At 39.6% G+C, this 20,263-nt stretch overlaps 1 protein-coding gene across 2 annotated transcripts in view; it reads left to right on the top strand.

Moving 5' to 3' along the window:
• LOC110027568 (protein phosphatase methylesterase 1) overlaps positions 1 to 20,263 on the top strand; it is a 72,559-nt gene that overhangs the window by 32,338 nt on the left and 19,958 nt on the right. For both annotated transcript variants that reach the window (XM_020729058.1, XM_020729059.1), the window contains exons 10-12: positions 5,193 to 5,273; positions 5,956 to 6,028; positions 15,303 to 15,380. In XM_020729058.1, the coding sequence (XP_020584717.1) occupies positions 5,193 to 5,273; positions 5,956 to 6,028; positions 15,303 to 15,380 (232 nt within the window). The remainder of the gene's footprint in view (positions 1 to 5,192; positions 5,274 to 5,955; positions 6,029 to 15,302; positions 15,381 to 20,263) is intronic.

Raw genomic sequence — 20,263 nt, forward strand, 5'->3', positions numbered from 1 at the left:
GGGGGGGGAGGGGTCCTTAGGGGCAGCAGACACCTCCTGTATGGTAGTATCCTCCTCAGGTGGAACTAAAACGTCCATAGGAGTGGGGTTAGACCCTTCCTTATTCACTTGAACCTCTTGTGGCATTTAGCAATGATATGACCAAATATCTTACAGTGGGTAACAGTGGGTACAATATGAATATGGGGGTTTGTGTTTCATGACGATTTGTTGCCAATAACCATTATGGGTTGTGCCCAGCCAGACTTCAGTAACATCAGGTAAAGTAATATCCCCTTCCACAAGTATTTTGGCCACCGAGGGTCTGGTTAGGTTGAAAGTAGACAGATCTAGTTTCAAAGAATCTCCAAGGATGATCCCAATAGAGTAAAGAACCGGATGGTAATGCAACTTCAGACCAGGTAAACTAAACCATACTGGTATAGTGAGAGTTTCATGCTTTGGGTCAAAATTATGAGACCACTTGATGAGACCACTTGAGTAACTTACCACTTGAGTAACTTCATTGATTTGTCTTCGATATTAATATATTTGTTGGAGAAAATTCTGGTGCAGTCTTTAGTCACTGTTAGTTGGATCAACACATGTATCTCATCCATGAGTCCCACTTTCCACTTGCCTACTAGTTTAAGATCATCAACACTTTTTCTGATAACATCCATAGGAGGGTGTCCCCACTAAAATTTGCCAATAAGAGCAAACTTAAATTTTTTCATCAGGGTACAAATTTCTGATTCAGAGAAAAAGATTATTTCTTTTTCTTCTTTCCTACTTCCCTTCTTAATAAAAGGACAATCATCTGTACCCTCACGACATTCCTTCTAACTTGAGGAGAATATCACTGCAGACTCCTTCAGAGGGTTACCCACCACGCGGACAAATGAGATTTTGTCCGGCTCAACCAAAGAAGAAGGAAACGCCATTAGAGGCTGTCGGCGATAAACTGCTGCGAGGTTGCTGAAAGGCAGAGGAGTTGTTGCGCGCAGAGACAGGAGCAACGCCGAAACAAAAGAATCGGGCGCAGACAACAGCTGCTAGCAACAGAGGCGTGGAAGACTTCGACGTCGAGCAAAGGAAAACGACGACGCAAGCAGTGGAGATATTGTGACGTGAGCCGCAATAGTGAGTGTGAACGTCGACTTAGATGCAGACGCCAGAGCGAGGGTCAACGATGCGATCTTCTCCTTCCAGCGGTAGAATCAATTGCGACCGAAATCACCATTATATATATATATATTCGCCTCATGGCGAACCCTAGCGTCTGCTGCTTTGATATCTCTCGCGTCTATGCTTCACTTTGGTCTCTGCTTCACCTTCATCGTCTGCCGCTTTCTGCTCGAGCTGATTTCGCAAGGGTCCTCGTCATCTGCTTCTACGATTTTGGCGAGTTGCACTCTATTCGCTGCAGGCTATAGGGCGTCGTTCTGCTTGAGCTGATTTCACATGGCTTCTTCTAAGGGGTTTTCGCTTGTCTTTTTGTTGCAGGCTGAAGGGCGTTGTTCTGCTCATGCTGAATTCGCAGGGCTTCTTCAAAGGGGTTTCTGCTTCTACTCCCTGTTTTCTGGATTCGAACTTTGCTCCCTTCTTTGCTTTCTTCACTATTCTTAACGCCGCACCTCTATCTATTGGGGATGGCTTCAGACAGATCGTATGTTGTTGTCCTTGCGGGTGTCCACGCATCAAGTACACCTAAATCGTGTTATTTCCCTCTTTCGTTTGAGTGAGAGGAAGATATCAAGAAACATGGTAGGAAGAATGAGAAACCTGTAATCTTTTTTTACAGAATCTGAAGGTATTCAATTTGTTTTCTCCTATTGACTGAATTTGGTCGAGAAATTTTTGTATGACCATCCAAAAAATGGAGCTAATTTGTAAGGAATTTGAGCTTATGCAGCTGGTTGAGAGTGGAAAATTGGACTGTTAGATGGAAGACACATTCTCATACAAATTAATAATGAAGAGGATTACACGCGTTTATTTGCTAGAAGGATAATTTGGATTCATAACAGAGTAATGAAGATTCTTAAATGGTCTGTGGATTTTGACCCCCAGACGGAACGTCCGATCATTCTTGCTTGGATTCGCCTCCCTGATCTGAAATTTTATTATTTTACTCAAAAAGTTTTGTACGTTATTGCCTCAGCTTATGAGTCACTCAAAACAGACATTTCTACTTTTAATCTTTGTCGTCCATCTGAAGTCAGAGTACTTGTTGAAAGAAACATTACTTCATCTGCTTCTGAAGAAATTTAGTTGGACACATAACATCATGGGCATTGACAAAAGATAATGATCGAGTCTTTTCCTTCGTATTATTCAAATTATCGTATGTTCAGCCACTCCAGTTCTCAATGTCACCATCTACATCAACACCTCAGACCAAAAAAATACAGTGATTTCATCTCTTTCTGATCAGCTCCAAGTTATTGACACTATTGATCATAAAAAAGATACATTTTCCTTCGTATTGTTCAAACTATCGTATGTTCGACCACTTCAGTTCTCAATGCCACCATCTACATCCACACCTCAGACCAAAAAAAGCACAATGCTCTGCCAGAGGCAGTGATTTCATCTCCTTCTGATCAGCTCCAAGTTATTGACACTATTGATCATAAAAAAAATACCCTCGAAGATGTCACTATTCTCAGAAGCAATATGACAACCATTCAGTCGTCTCTGGAACCTCCTATCGTGGGTGAGAGAAAGATTCTTCAGACCCCACTTGCCCTAGAACCTATCACCGTTATTACAGGTGACAATACTTCTACTATTTCACTACCGCCTCATCAGGTCGAGCAAGTTGTAACTGTTACTCAGGTTCATGAGGATCATGTTGTAAAATAGCCTACACCTGTCCGACCAACTTTGAAACAATCTATTGATCAGATGAGTCAATCATCGGATGAGGAATGTCAAATTGGTCTATACATCTAGGAGGAAGAAGAAGAATGGATACCTACTTGAACTTAGGAATCTGATGGATGATACTTTGGTTATTTCGGGCAATGACACTCACCTTACTAATTTGTTATCCGACTCAATTTTGAGAACTAGAGGTAGAGGGAGTACTAAAGTAGGACGTCTCTAACACTTTTGCGCCCTTTGGTGGTTTTTTGGTTTTTTACATTTATGTATTTTTGTTTTCTTTGGGTTTTGTGTGTGTTGTATTGTGTGAGTTGAGCTTTCTTTTAGATTCTCTCATACAACATTTTTTTTATCTTTTTCATTTTAATATATTCGCCCTTGAGTTATTTCTAATATATATATATAATGTTAAAATAAATATTACTTGAATTAGGAAGTAATTAAGCTCGAGGGGTTATAGTTTTAAAATTTAAAGGAGAAAAGAGGAGACTTGTTCAAGCAAGCAAACCAGATCTTTTTAAGGTAAGAAACTGTCTATTGGTTTTTATTTGTCAATTTTAATATAGTTCATTAAATATATGTAAAGCCTTTATATTCTTATACGAATTTGCACTTTTAATTGGTTTTGGTGCTACGAAGTGAAGTGAAGTGTTGAACTTTTTTGAAAGTCTTTTAAGAGCAAAAGTGAGTAACTATTTTCTTTTATATCAACTAAAGAATTTAATACCTTAGAAAATTATTTTATGATTGTATGCATGTTGTAGTTTAAGAATGAAAAGAAATGAAAGGGGAGAAGGAGAAAGAATGCTTAATGCCTTTAAAATGATGTAATTTAAATAAAATAAATGGAAAGTTAAATGTTTAAGTCATACAGGATTACCCCTAGATGATACTAAAAGGGGATGCAATGTACCCGTGCACGTTAAAGGAAATGGTAACGTCTTCGGTGCAATTTGAAGGTACCTTCAGATACATTTTGAGGGTGCCTTCGGACACATTTTGAGTGTGCCTTCAGACACATTTTTTAGGATACTTTTGGTCATAGCGGTAATCCTGTTATGAATTTTAAAAAGGTTAAAAACGGTAAATACTTAAAGTGAAAGTGGAAGGGACAAATTTAAGGTTTTAATGAAATTAACTGTATTTTCTTCTGGTTATTCATATATAGCAGAGCATAAGAAATTTAATACATATTAGATTATAATTAGTCAATAAGTTGTACTTACAGTTGTAGTTAAATATTTTTTTTTAGGAGAAGAAAAGTTTTAGATGAATATGTCTGACAAGAGAGACTTGGTCTATCAAAGAATGACTATTGGTGCTATGTATTTATACAATAATTTTTTTTCTGTTTCTTTCAGATGTTGATTTACTGTTCAGTTCTAGATTGAGATATTGTTTGTGGATGTTGTTGCTGGATGATTTAAATTTTATTGCACTTGTAGATTAGTGACTCTTTATATGTTTTGGATGTTTTAAAAATGTGGATAGTTAGTTAGAGATTAATTTTGTTTGACCGCAGTACCTGACTTAGTTAATTCTAAGTACCGGGCCGAGTTGTGACAACATATATATTATTATGAAGGAAATAAAATAGGAATCCCTCCAAATAGTAAAAAAAAGAAAGAAAATTAGGAAATATAAATAAAAGGAAACATCATTAACGGAATATATGCTGAGCAAAGGAAATAAATTCCTTCCTAATGTGGATTTGCACTTTCCTACAATCCTTAATACAAAAAATCATGTCTCATAATACTCAATCATCTGTTTTGTCAAACTCATGCTTTTTAGACATACAAGGATTGAATACAATACAGTGGTGATCAAGGAGAGATGATAAGTAGAGAAAATGTTGGAGGAAATATCTTTGATGTTGGATTTTGAAACAAAGGAAGAGTCCATATAAAATATGAAAATTAGTTAATGGTATTATATCAGTTTTTATCTTTATTTTGACTGATTTTATTCATGTTTTGCCCCCATCCCTCCCTTTTTTATCACCCAATTCCTTTGGTCTCTTGAGTTATTTTGTTGGAAGTGGGGTAGGGGATTTGCGAAATTGACTTTGATTGTGCCTGCTGAATCTCAATCCTCCAGTAACACAAACATTGTTTCTGCATGACCTTTCACCGAGCTGTCATAAAAACTGCGTTCTACCTAATATAATGACTCTGATTTTGATTACACATGGTACTCCTGAATGATCTTATTTATAATTTATTACTTGAGTTTTTTTGTGTTTCTTTCTTTCGTGCTTATTGTACATTATAGGTGACTTTTAGTTGAACATTGTTGATAAACTTTTGGATACTTTTTGCCAGGTATGAAGGTCTTTCAGAGCAGTTTTTATCATGCCCAGCGCCAAAGCTGTTACTTTTAGCAGGAACAGACAGACTAGACAGGTTATCAATATAAAATTATTTTTCATCCTTTTTCTTATCTTATATATTAGGAATTTGACTTCATAAGCTTATTGCAATGTCCTTAATTCTATTGTTCCTAGTTCGACGTGGCTCAAATTTCTCCCCAGAGTAATTTCCTCACTTTGTTTGATGTATGTAATGCATGGAATTTTTAAACAAATTTGAAATTATTGAAAAACTGATACACTCATCTGACAAAGTTGCTATGAAAAATTGGATAATTACGTTTTTGTGATGTCTTAAAATCTAGAGTTTCTAATACAAATCTAGAATGTGATATATTATATAATGTAACAAAGATGCAAAATTTGCATGATGCTAGTTATGAATCTCAAACAATTGTACCACCTTCAATAAATTATAGCTAGTAGCTTGAATATGAATTATAGGTTCAAGGCCTAGACGTTTCTTGACCCGCCTGTCATTAATCAAAATAGGTTGAGTGAAATTCCATTTTTTTTTTCTATTTATTTCAGTAATTGTAGAAAGGCAAAAGGATTTTTTTCACTTTTCAATTTTCTTGTCTGTTTGGAGTTAGTGGCTGTTGATTGTGCTTCCTCAGTCCAAAGTTGTGAAAGGCCTTCATATGGATGCTTCATAATCACATTATTCTCTTGTAATTTCTTTGTTGTTATTCTGTTGAATACCTGTTTTTGTGCAGGGCCCTAACCATTGGTCAAATGCAAGGGAAGTTCCAAATGCTGGTTGTCCGTCACACCGGACATGCCATACAGGTTTTGTGCATTCGATTTTTATGGTCCTGTATCTTTTTATCAGCTTTATAATTGTTTGGCACGTGCTCCTGAAAATCGCCATAAACCGCATCAGAATATCAAACTTGAGACGAACTGTTTTATCAATTCATTCCAGACCGCTTCACAAGAGATGATTAACCATGTAGGTTTATAGTTTAACTGAGGCCAATCTGTGTTGGGATTTTTTTGGTGGTTTTATCCAGCTCTGGTCAATATATCAATTTTTACTAGGTTTCTGCTGCAGATAGGTAGCTATGATGATAAGTTGGGGCGTGCTGCAGCTGGAATTACTATGTAGTAAGCGGTTTTATTGGCCCCCTGTAAGCAGTGATAAGGTCATTGGATTTCAGTGCAGTACATCCACCATAACATTGTAGCCAAGTATGTTGCTAATTCTCATTGGCACTTACTGGAAAGAGGAAGATATTTGGAGGAAAGCTGTTGTGATTTGTATTTCATTTTGAGGGGTCTAATTGTAAATAGGGAATATATAAGTAGTCTAGGGGGTTATTTGTAAAAGGATTGTAAGGCTCTATGGAAGCCCAACTCATGAATGAAAGAGATAAGATTTTTTACCAAAATTTTCCTCTATATAATATCAGAGCTTAAACCTAACAGCCGACTGTCATTGTAGTGATCGGCGCAAGCTGCCACGACCGGGGGCGTCCCTTCTTTCTGCTCTGTTATCGCGAAGCAGCCACAATTGCAAAGGCAACGACGCGATTGCGGCTCACTAGAAGGGCAACAATGGGATCGTGACTCGTTGGGAAGGCAATGACGGGATCACAAGCTTTTTGCTGGAGAGTCGTATGGCTGTTGGAGCTTGTCGATGGGAGGAGCAGCAGGAAAAGGGACCTGTTGGAGCTTGTCGATGGGAGGAGCAGCAGGAAAAGGGACCGTTCGCTGGGCAGAGTGTGGCACAGTGGGAGTTGTAAGCTAGTGGTATTTGACGGCTTGAGCTGTAGCTTGGGCATGAGAGAGTTGGAAGGTGTGGTGTGAGTTGAAGAGGAGCTCAGTGAGGATGAGTAGTGGAGGCATCTGTTGCGTGAAGGGGGTTGCAAACTAATTGCAGAAGGCTCGGACGGGGAGTGCGAAGGCGAGAATCTCCGAGAACTAGTGTGAATAGGAAGAACAGTGCAAACGTACAACAACGGAAAGGAAAATGGAGATTTGCAGCTTTTGAACTGTAGAAAGCAAGAAGAATGAACAGGGAAAAAGCACGAAAGAGTTTAGACAGAAAATACAGAGTAGAGAAGGGGCTCATGCAGATTTTCTGTGCTACGCCAGCGAGAGAGTAGCGTACGGTTTGAACTGTCCATGTGAATAGAGGCGTACAATCGATTTTGTCGCGACGTGCGATCGACAGAGTAGTGCGGGGGAAGCAAGAGAAGCTTTAGTTGGATTGTGTTGTGCGAGAACAACGACTACGGTTTCGTGCAGAAGAGTTAAGGGACGTGAAACCTCTATAGCTCTTGGGTCGTGAGAAAGATTTGTGACGGCATGGAAGCATGACGAGGAATTGGCTGCATCTAGCTCAAGTATGACAGGTGTCCAGAGGGAGATATGCAGGTGCTATAACTGTGGAGAAGTGAGACACTTGAGCAAGGCTTGTTGAAAGCCACCAAGGAGAGAGATTGGTGGACGTGGATCGTCTAGAGGGGGCTACCGGGAAAATCTGATGGTAGCTTACCGATGAGTATCACGAGTTACTGGATATGTTGAAGAGGAAGCAAAGAGCGGCATGTGATGTCACTGAGGATGCATTCACTTTATCGTCATTCAAGTGGAACACTGCTAATTATGCTCACTCAGTCAAAGATGCTCGTGATACATATGCTCTTGCCTCTATACGCATTACAAGTTCACCAAAATAGATAGTAGATTCTGGCGCATCTCGATATGTGACAGGTGTCGCTGGTAGATTCTCTTCATATACTCATCTAGTAGTTCCAGAGCATTCAGACCGCTGATGGTACAACACATGTGGTTGATAAGGGTACAGTCAGGTGTACCGATTCTATGACTTTGTCCAATGTTTTGTGTTCCCCTTCCTTTCTAGCAAATCTTTTATCCATTAGTGTCATTATAGTCCAACTAAAATTTGTTGTTTCATTTAAAAGAAGGGGACTGACCAGAAACTTGGGACTGTTAAATATATGGAGCCTATGACTTACCTACCTCTCTCCTATTTTCTTTTAAATAGCCTATTTTGACTTGTGATAAGAGCTAAACCAATTTCTCTTTAGAGCTAAGAGAGAGAAATGAAGAGAGAAAGGAAGAGGAAGTTTTCTTGTAAACGTCGAGGCGCTCGACGCTATAATTTTTTGAAGTATTAAAATCCTTTGCAACTCCGTAGACTAGGTAATTTAGCCGAACCACATAAATCTGTGTGTTTTTTATGATTTGTAATTTTTCGATTTGGTTTTTTCACTTTTCATAATAATTGGTAACAGAGCTTTGATTCGAGACTGAAAGAAAATGATGGGCGGAGACGAAGTGATGACATCGGGGATCGAGAAGTTCAGTGACACAAATTTTGGTTATTGGATGATGCAGATAGAAAACTACCTCTATGGGAAGAAACTTCACATTTCTTTACTGAGAAAACGACCAGAAAAGATGGACGATGCGGAATGGAATATGTTGGATCGACAAGTTCTGGGGGTTATTCGATTAACCCTGCTAAGATCCGTTGCCCACAACTTCATCAAGGAGATGACGACTTCAGATCTTTTGGCAGCTTTATCAAGTCTGTACAAAAAGCCATCGGCGAATAACAATATGCATTTGATGAAAAAGTTTTTCAATTTAAATATAGCGGAAGGTGTGTCTGTTGCTCAACACTTGAATGATCTCAACACCAGAAGATGTGTCTATGAGAAGAAACTTCACCTTTCGTTACTGAGAAAACGACAAGAAAAAATGGATGAGGTGGAATGAAATTTGTTGGATCGACAGGTTCTGGGGTTATTCGATTAACCCTATTAAGATCCGTTGCCCACAACTTCATAAAGGAGAGGACGACTGTAGATCTCATGACAGCTTTATCAAGTATGTACGAAAAGTCATCGGCAAATAACGATGTGCATTTGATGAAAAAATTATTCAATTTAAATATGGTGAAAGATGTGTCTGTTGCTCAGCACCTGAATGATTTTAACATTATCATAGATCAGTTGTCGTCTGTTGAAATTGATTTTGACGATGAGATACGTGCGCTGATATTGTTGGCTTCATTGTCAAATAGCTGGATTGTCAAATAGCTGGAAAACCATGAAGATGATAGTTAGCAGTTCTACAGGTAAATCTAAACTGAAATATGATGATATTCATGATTTAATTTTGGTTGAGGAGATGTGCATAAAAGATTCTGGTGAGACCTTGAGTTTGAGTTTGATACTGAATTTTGATTCCAGAGGGAGATCATAGGACAAAAACTCAAATAGAGGAAGGTCAAAATTAAAGTCCGGTTAGCAGGCAACCTACTAGAATTGTGGGAAGGTTGACCACATAAAAAGTAACTGCAGGAATTCTAAGAAGAAGGAGAATGATAGCGCTAATGTTGTAACTGAAGAAATACAGGATTTGTTATTGCTGACAGTTCACAGTTCTGTTGATGACTATATACTGGATTCAAGGGTTTCTTTTCATACATTTTCTCTCCCGGAGTTGATGCGAAACTATGTTGCAGGTGACTTTGAGAAGATATATCTAGCTGATGGAAAAGCTCTAAACGTGGTGGTGATGAGAGACGTTGATATCACACTCCTTAACAAGAGCAAATGGACTTTGCAAATTGTCAGACACGTTCTTGAGTTAAAGAAAAACTTCATTTCTGTCGAGCAGCTCAATGACGGTGGTTATTCAGTAGTGTTCTCAGATAACACCTGGAAGTTTACCAAAAGAGCGTTAGTACTGACTCGAGGTAAGAAAATTGACACTATATATGACTACAAGTTTACTCAATCGTTGGCACATGAGTCAGAGGTGCATTGTGGGGAAATAGAAGAATGTCAGTTTCTTGAAAGGTTGCAGAGCAGTAAGGGGAGGAAAACTGGATCTTGTACACATAAATGTGTGGGGACATTCTCCAGTGACATCTCTTGGAGGCTAGTTACTGTAAAAAAGTAAGATTTGTTGGTCTACCAGAGGCCACAGTGCAAGGCAGTGATGGAAGTGAAGAGGAGAGCGGGTCCAGAACACCCATTTCTATTGTTCCACAGATAAATGGTGGAAAATCACAGAGTTATGAAGAAATCTTGTAATATGAAAATTCGAGTAAGTGGGAGCTGACAGATTTTCCATTAGGGAAGAAGACATTGCATAACAAGTGGGTGTACCGGGTGAAGACCGCGCTTGATGACAGTAAGAGGTGCAAAGGTTGACTTGTTGAAAAAGGCTTTCAGCTGAGGCAAGATATTACTCATGCAGTGAGAGTTGTAAGCAGATTCATGAGTAACCCAAGAAAGAGTTTTGAGGTACAAGACTATGTTGACACTGATATGTCGATTGTGTGCTACTCTTGAGAAACTGAAGTTGTGCTTCACTTCAGCTGATCTTCTAGCGTGAAGACGGGGGCTTTGAGTTGTAGAGGTGGAGGATATCATGTTTGAGAAAAAATGTCGGTAAAACCAACAGATGATGCAGCATGTAGGTGGTGCATTCAGTGTCCTAGTCTCCAAGTGGGAGAATTGTTAAATATATGGAGTTTGTGACTTACCTACCTTACCTACCACGTCCCACCTATCTCTTTCCACCTACCTCTCTTCCGTTTTTTTTAAATAGCCTCTTTTGGCCTGTGATAAGCGCTAAGTTATCTTGAGAGCTAGGAGAGAGAAAGGAATAGAGAAAGATAAATGAAGTTTTCTTGTAAACGTCGAAGCGCTCGACGGTGTAATTTCTCGAAGTACTAAAATCCTCTGCAGCTCCATGGACGTAGGAAAATTAGTCGAACCATGTAAATCTATGTGTTATTTTTTGGTCTTGGAATCTATGGCTGAGAATATTGGAATAGGAGGATCCGAGAGGAGTGTGGAGGATGTATTGCTACTACATCACAGGCATATGTCACACTCTCTGTTTAGTCTATTGTGTCATTTATATCAATCTTTATATGAAAAAGACAAACAAAAACTTGTGTGATGCTTGTGAGTTTGGCAAGCATACCAGGAGCTCTTATGTTAGCTCCAGTAAAAGAAGTTCTTATATTTTTGTTTTGGTGCATTCAGATGTATGGGGATCTCATTCTACAAATTCGATGGATTGTTACAGATATTTTGTGACTTTCATTGATTGTTTTTCTATGTTATTTGGTTATATTTGATGAGAAATAAAAGTTATATGCTTGCCTACTTTAAAGAGTTTCACAGAGCGATTCAGACTCAATACGGTTTTGTAGTGAATGTATTGAGATCTGATGATGAGACAGAGTATACCAACAAGATATTTGAGGAATGCCTATTTGGCCAAGGGATATAGCATCAAACCACATGTTCATACACTAGCACAAAACAGAGTAGCAGAGAGAAAAATAGACACCTTCTATAAGTAGCTAGAATCATGATGATCATGATGAAAGTTTCAAACCAATTGTGAGGACAAGCAGTTTTGACAGTAGCTCAATTGATCAACAGAATATCCTCAAGAGTATTGGATTTGAAGTTTCCTTATTTGTTTTTGAAAGAAATAACGGGATCCTTCTATTGATGGTTTTTGGTTGTGCATGTTTCGTGAAGAACAAAAACCATTAGTGTGGAAGCTGGATCCTAGAGCTGTGACGTGTATTTTCGTCGGTTATTCTGCTACCCAGAAATGGTATGTTTGTTGGAGCCTGATAGAGAATAGATTGTCTGTGAGCACGGATGTGTCTTTTAGAGAGCTCGAACCGTGTTACATCCTGAGGTGACTTTACCATTTGAAGACTGGTCAGGTACTGGAGGTACAAGGCACGAGGAGTAGAGTAATGATGATTAGAGAGCGATACATGTGGGAACGATGCCTTGTCCCATTGTGTGGTAAAGATCGACTGAGGAAGAGTCCAAAAATGAGGAAAATGAGACCGAAGGTGGAGGGATTTAAGCTTAAAGGGAGCTAAGAGTGTATACAAGGAGGCAGAATGAGGGAACAATAGCTGTCCTTCCCGGTCTACCCTGACGTCTGAGACACCAACACCTCTCACTTCCAAATCTAATTATTAAGGTGATATGATTCCTCTCCCTTCCCCTCCCACTCTCATGGCTTTAAGGACCTCTCGAAGCAATGCTTAGGGTTTAGGGTTCTCATGATCGTTATTCTCCTGATTGTTTTGGTTTCTCATATGACATTGCTCAGTTTGTCTCATACTTTAACATGTTGCCTTTTGACGGAGCATTCATTGCATCTTTAGACGATGTCTCTATACCCAGGTGTTGGTAGGTAGATAAAGTGGAACTAAAGTGGAAGATTGCAATGCTGGAGGAACTTGGTGCTCTCGATTAGAACAGGACGTGGGAGATATTACCATTACTAGCGAGGAAAAGAACACTTGGGTGTAAGTGGTTATTCACAGTAAAATAAAATCCAGAAGGGAAAGTGAAACGTTATAAAGCACGATTGGTGGCGAAAGGGTACAGCCAGATATATGGCAATGACTATGATGTGATCTTTGCACCGGTAGTGAAGATGAGAATAGTGAGGATGTTGGTTTCTCTAGCTGTGAATGGTGGGTGGAGGTTACACCAACTTGACGTAAAAAATGTTTTTCTTCATGGTGAGTTACTAAAGGAGGTGTATATGAACATACCACCAGGATTTGGTATAGGTCAGATAGTGGGCAAGGTGTGCAGACTCCGGAAGTCACTTTATGGCTTGAAGCAGTCTCCTCCAGGCTGGTTCGACGAGTTTAGAAAAGCTATGGTGGTCATGGGATATCAACAAATCAATGTCAACCATACGGTGTTCTTTCGTCAAAATAATGGTCACATCGCTTTGCTTATTGTGTATGTTGATGACATGATTATCACTGATGATGATGAGATAGAGATTGCTCAACTAAAGATAAGATTGGACAAAGAATTTGAAGGGAAGGACCGTGGACAGCTCAGATATTTCCTTGGGATTGAGTTGACTCGTGGACCAGAGGGGATGATCCTGTCTCAAAGAAAGCATGTATTTGATCTCCTCACAGAAACATGCATGCTAGAATGCAAGCATGCAACCTCTTCAATTGATCAGAAGACCAAGCTTAGTGTGGAGGCGGGAGAGCCAATTGATCGTGAGGGATACCAGTGATTAGTGGATTAATTAGTGGGTCGTCTGATCTATCTGAGTTACACGTCCTGATATCTCATTTATAGTAAGCATGGTGAGTCACTATATACATGAGGAAGGGTCACACGGATGCAGTGTATCAGATTCTGAGGCACCTGAAATGTGCACCAGGGAAGGGGTTGATCTTCAGGAAGAATGTGCATTGTGATGCTGATTGGGCGAGTTGTGCAAATGATAGAAAATCCACCTCTAGATACTGCTAGTTCGTAGGGGGCAACTTGGTCTCTTTGAAAAGCAATAAACATTTTGTTGTATCAAGGTCAACGACAGAGGCAGAGTATGGAGCTATGGCCTTAGGAGTTGCGAGATGATGTGACTGAGAACCTTTTTGGCCGGGCTCAAGGTGGATCAAGGAGCTCAAATGAAGTTGTGGTGCGAGCAAGTCAACAATCATTATTGCCAACAACCCTATGCAACAAAATAGAACCAAACATTTTGTGATTGATAGTTTCTTCGTCAGGGAAAAGTTGAATAGCGGGCTACTGTAGCTAAGTAATGTAGCCATTGGAGAGAAAGTGGTTGATTGCCTCACTAGAGGACTTAGTTCATTAGATTTGTCTAGATTATGTGGCAAGATGGATTTAGTGGATATCATTTGCCCATCTTGAGGGAGAGTGTTGAGATTTGTGTCTTATTTTGAGGCGCTTAATTGTAAATAGGCAATATAGAAAAAGTTTAGAGGGTTATTTGTAAATAGGATTGTAAGTCTCTATAGAAGCCCAACTCATTGATGAAGGAGATGAGATTTTTTACCAAAATTTTCTTCTATAAAAGCTAATCCGCAGTGGTCAAATTATCTGGTAGAGTTTTTATGCCAGTGTGGTTAGTCTCCCATCACACATGAGGAGATCCCTAAAGCCATAAGATCATATGACTAAATTTTCTTTTTAAATCTATACAAGGGGTTAGGATTTCTTACATTTATATCTAAAATTTTGAATATATTATTTTTTCATCACTGCCCTTTGCCACATCAAAGTCAATTGCAGCACTATGTGTTAGTATTACTTTTAATTATTATTTTTTTATGTCAGACTAACATTAGCTAGTTTATGATTTCTTTTAACGCTTTGTTTTAGAGCTTTAGAGTAGTGTTAATATCATTAAAATTTTTAAAAACGTTTTGAACAACTTTAAAAACGTAAAATTCTCAAATCAAAATACCTCTTGGGAATAGTCTGAAACCAGATCTGTATGTCATCAACTAATCATCAAAGCCTTGCTGTGAATTGACTATAAAGAAAAATATGCGCACTTATGTACGTAATTAGTAAGTCAATGCATTTATTGAGGCTTCTTGGCTGATTAAGAGGTGGGCTTTTTCTGTTTTGGAGAAAAAAAATAGTCAGAATAGAACTTTGCTATGGAAGAAGGCTTTTTTCTGGCTAGTGATGACATTTTAAGCAAACTAGAAAACAAAGCCATAATCCATTAAAATCCTTGGTTAGGAAAGCTGGTATCAAATATATATTTTTATTACTTTTTCAGTTGCTTTGCGTAGTTGGGATAATGCTGTGGAAGATGAATTGCATGGTTCGTTACCTTCTTACGTTTTCTTGTGAGTGCCTTCTTGCCACCGCATATGGAAACTTGTAGATCAAGTTTCATGTTGATTTGTATTAAAATATTTCTTAAATTAAATCATCATCTCATGAAATGGTCACGACAGTAAGCTGAATTTTTCTGTAGATATTACAAATTGTTCTCCATAATGCAATAATGGTTTCCTTTGGTCATTATTTTCTTATGGTTATTTTGACACTAAGGTTATGCTTCTGTACATGTACGGTTAAATTTGATTTCCTTAACAGATACTTTGAAATCAAAGAGGGCCAAGGTTCTTTTGACGTAGAAATCTTACAGCTTTTTAATTTTTTGGGTTTATTTGCTGCTTCCAGCGAAGTTTTTGACTTTGAAATTAAATTCATTAAATTAAATTTTGCAGGAGGATGTGCCTGGAGAATTTGCTTCAATCATTCTCAATTTTATATCTCGCAATCGGATAGGTCCTCGTGGTGTAGAGGTTAGTGATCACAAGCTGATGCTTCCTGTGCCGTTTGAATCCTGACAAAAATTCCTAGACTTCTTTATTCAAACCTTTATCATTAGCGATCGTGATGTTTTTTTCCCGTGTCTCTAAGTGATGTTAACTTTGATTTGAACCTTTATGCTTGGTTTGCTCCACTCCTACTAGTTTATGTAGGGGTGGAAGTTTGACACCAACTTGACCGATGAAATATCTTTATGTTTTTTTATTGAAGGTTTTTTTTTTGTGAATGAAGGAAAATATATATTTTGATTTTCTTGGCATTAGTAATTGTAAAATTAATTTCTAGTATATTTAAAATACTTCAAAATTTGCTTTTTGGCGTGCAAACATATATCACCATTATCGAGTGACTTTTATTGTCCTCTGCTGCTAATCCTATCCTTTGACGTCCACAATATGCCTTCGCCCATCATGCAAAACTTCTTACCAATGTCATACTACTTGTATGCTGAAGATCATGTGATCTATTGTGAGCACCATCACTAGCTTCTGTGGCTCCTTCCTTTCTTCCAGACCAATGTCTCCTTGCCTCCCCTCTGACGGACCCCATGAAATTGGCTTCTATGGAGTTCCTTGAAGCCTTGACCAAATCTTCCTTGCGCGTTGCTAGCAAGTCGAAGGTTTGGGTTTCCATGACATCCCCTTATGTTCGTGTATGGCATTTTCACTTAACTGCTTTAGTTATCAAGCACTCTGTTTGAAGGGTTGATATCACCTGTCACATTAATCCAAAGAATATCAAAGGGAGCTTGTTATTATTATTTTTACTAATGATAATACTGCAACTCTAGTATGGTAAAATGATGAAGCCTAGACTTATGGAGTTAAGTGAAAATAAATCAATGATTGAATAAACTGATGCCGAAATTAACCTAAAGCAATGACGAAATATTACTTTTATTGCTAAATTTAAAAGGGGTTATAAACAAGACACTTGAAAATAGGAAAAAAAAAAAAAAAATACAAACACAAACTAGGGCGTGGGGTTATAAACAAGACACTTGAAAATAGGAAAAAAAAAAAAAAATACAAACACAAACTAGGGCGTATATCGGGGTGGTGATGCTGTGGTTTGAGGGGACTTAATGGTTATGGAGGGTTGTAGGATGGAAGGACAACAAGGTCATGACTGGTTAGAGGGGTTGGGTAGGTTGAGGGAGGAAGGTAAGCTGCTGGGTAGCAGCAAGGAGGACTGGGGGCTGGCAATTAGGGATTGCAGTAGGGACAGTGAGGGCTGATAAAGGATTATGGTGGGTAGGGGAAAAGGGAGGTACGTCTAGACTGCTGTGTAAAGAGATGGACGGTTGGGCAGCAAGTCAGGGGAATAGGAGGGTATTATCAGGGGCGGAACTAACCTTTTTTTTTTTTTATTTTGTTGGAGGGGCAAAAAGGCCAAATTGTTCTTTCATATAAATAAAAACTTGAATTTGAGGGGGGGTAATTGCCCCCCTGGACCCTGCCTTGGTCCTCCTCTGGGTATTACAACAACAATAGGAAGCCTAAGTGGGATTGCAGTAACAAGTGAGGTGTTGGAGGGAGTTACGACAATAGTCAGACGATTCCCTGGTTTGGCGACAGGGAATGGGGGAAGAAGGAAGGCGCGTAGGTTTAGAGTGGGGAGCTGCAAGCAAGGGGAATAATGAATGATACACACCACCTCGGTATGATTTACAACCGAAACATCTTCTCATCGTCGGATATAACCCTAGAAGGGAACAAAGAGTAAAGTAATATTTTAGGAGGGCAAAAAGGCCAAATTGTTCTTCCATATAAATAAAAACCTGAATTTGAGGGGGGTAATTGGCCCCCTGGACCCTGCCTTGGTCCTCCCCTGGGTATTACAACAACAACAACGAGTGAGGTGTTGAAGGGAGTTACGACAACAGTCAGACGATTCCCTGGTTTGGCGGCAGGGAATGAGGGAAGAAGGAAGGTGCGCAGGTTGGGAGTGGGGAGCTGCAAGCGAGGGGAATAAGGAATAATACACACCACCTCGATTTGATTTACAACCGAAGCATCTTCTCGTCGTCGGATATAACCTTAGAAGTGAAAACGAAATGTCTTTGACATTCCTGATAGAAATCTCAAGCAAAAATTAACCCTAGACAAAGAAAATAACATATTTATAGTTGTAGATAACTAATGAGGTCGAGGCTTCTATCCTTGGGTGGCCAGCCTAGTTCAGATCAAGGGCCGATCCGGTCCCTAACTCAGTCAGTTTAGCCCAGGTGAGCCCTCCCAAGCCCCGCGTAAGTCTTCAAGGGTTGGGGGAATTTCAATCTCATTGTCAGCCTATTGTCGATGGTGGCGATGTTGTAACATTTCGGGACTGAAGGGTTTTCTACTGCAGTTTGAAAAGCACCGGGATCTCATTGGTAGCTACACTGTCCCCCAAAGCACCTGAGGATTTTCCCCCACCTGCGAGCAAATATCCATGAGTCTAATCATCTGGGAATGTGTGTCACACATATACTGTTGAATCCTTCCAAAATAGCCAAAGATTGGTTTGACTTGATTGGAGTGAGGGTAAACCTAAACCTCCTTGAATGACGGTGGCCATTGCAGTAAGGTTTTGATTGTGATGTCTTGAAATGCTCTCTATCATGACTGTCTCATGTCTAGAATCGGTGTCTCAGTCCTATCATCCTCTATCGTCATCTAAATTGATCCCACCAATTTTATTTTGTTGGTAAGGGCACCCGTAATTTCGGGCTTCACAGAAGGGAGAAAGATGATGTGCTTCTCTTTTTTTTTGTGGAGTGGGTGTTTTTGAACTCGTCTTGTTGAGTCCTACGGTCAAATTGCCACGATCTCCCCAACAAAATTTGACAGACGTCCATGGGTACCACGTCGCACCACAACTAATCCTTTAGTTGGCTTCCAATCAAAAACTCTACTAAGCACCTCCAAGCAGTGTTGATCCCGTTCTCCTTCATCAGTCACGTTAGAGAATACGGTTGGGAATGTTTTTGAGTCATGAGGCTCAATTTCTCCCTCATCTGCATAGACGCCACATTCTTGTTGCTCCCTTCATCGATGATGACTGCATATCTTTCCATTCCAGTGCAATAGGTGTAGATTATGTTGTCGTGAAGCCACTGCAGAGATCCTTTGTATCCTCAATCTGTAGGACTTGTCGAACCACGGGCATCTCGCCCTCATTCGGTGGAAGATGATACATCTCACCCTGTTCCTTAGCTTACACCTCGTCGCTAATCTCCTCCACTGCGCTCTGCTTGGTAAAAGACAATTTGACTCGCTTGGCAGCTGGAGGCGATTTGCCCAAATTCATGGCATCTAAAGCATTTTCGGGCATGGATTGTCGTTGGTTCGTTACTCTTCTCGGGCTTTTTCTCATTCAGGGGTTGCTCTGTCCTTATCCAAACCAAATTTCTCAACTTCATGAGGCATGCTCCTGTTGATGTCTCCAACTGTGGGTGTTTGTTGAATGGTAGTGGCTATTTGCTCTATTTCTGCTATCTCTTCATCGTTAATGGCAAGGTTTGAATATCTCCCACCAATAGGGCTATAGTTGCACAATGTTACTAATAGCGCGGGCGTCAATCCCCCCTAGATATCAGGCTATGGAATGTTTCTCTAGCTCGACCAACTCGCACTACATCTGCAACTGGTCAAATTGTTTCATGAACTCCTCCACAGATTGATCTCTCTGATGTGGGTGGTGGATTCTCAGAAATTTTTTATGGTCATAATGAGGATGTAGATATTTTTTTCTGCATCTTCTTCCTCATCTTCTACCACTTAGTAATCATGTCGTTGTTTTCTCTTTTTCTTTGCCTCTACAAGTTTTCCCACCACAAGGAGATGATAGTTTCACTCGTTTTGTTCTCTGACATTTCTTTATACTAAAAAATTTACTCAAAGGATTTGCAATCATTCGATAAAGTTGTTCGGATGCATACCTCCATTGAAATCCTGTAGATCCCTGTTGATGCCAAAATTCATGTGTCCTCCATATGTAGCCTTCTCTCTCGACCTTCTTTGATATTGAATGCCAAAGTGTCAGGGTCTCTCTTCCTCATCACAGAAGTCATCCCAATGAAAGATTCAGTTCCTCGTCCATTTTTTTCCCTTTGACTCTTCATATCACAATCGAGGTTAATCTCCCTTGGTTCCATCATCCTTCGCCTCAACTGAAGACGATGGAGCTCTCGCTATATCTCTTTCCAGTTAAGCTCGGGCCTATATCTCTATGGTGGCATGGTTAGAGTTTGGGATTTGTGGGAGTGAAAATGATATTTGGTGGCAAGAAAGAAGAAATTTTGGTGAAGATGGTTTCGGTATGTTGGAGGCTTGGAAACTCTATGATATAATTTAGGATTAGTCTAGCTTTGATACTAATTGATATCAGAGTTAACCCAAAGCCGTAATAGAATATCACTTTTATTTCTGAAATTAAAAGGGATTACAAACAAGACACTTGAAAATGAGAAAAAAAAATGACACAGACACACATTAGGGCGTAGATTGAGGTGGCGGTGTTGTGATTTTAGGGAAATAAAGGTTATGGAGGGTTGTAGGATAGAAGGACAACAAACTGATGATTAGTTTGAGGGGTTAGGTTGGTTGAGGGGTGAAGATAGGCTACGGAGTAGCAGCAAGAGTGCTGGCATTTTGGGGATTACAGCAGGAAGAATGAGGGCTGGCAGGGGAAAGGGGGGGTGTGGTTGGACTGTTGTGTAAGGAGATGGATGGTTGGCCAACAGATGGGGGAATAAGACAGTATTGCAATAACAGAAGGAAGCCTGAGTGGGATTGCGGAAGCAACAACCAGACGGTTTCCTAGGTTGGATGGTGCGCTGGTTTTTCTTTTTTTTAGGGGCGCGGGGGATGGG

The sequence above is a fragment of the Phalaenopsis equestris genome, unplaced genomic scaffold (genome assembly GCF_001263595.1).
Source record: "Phalaenopsis equestris unplaced genomic scaffold, ASM126359v1 Scaffold000428, whole genome shotgun sequence".
In the NCBI taxonomy this organism is placed as follows: Eukaryota; Viridiplantae; Streptophyta; class Magnoliopsida; order Asparagales; family Orchidaceae; genus Phalaenopsis; species Phalaenopsis equestris.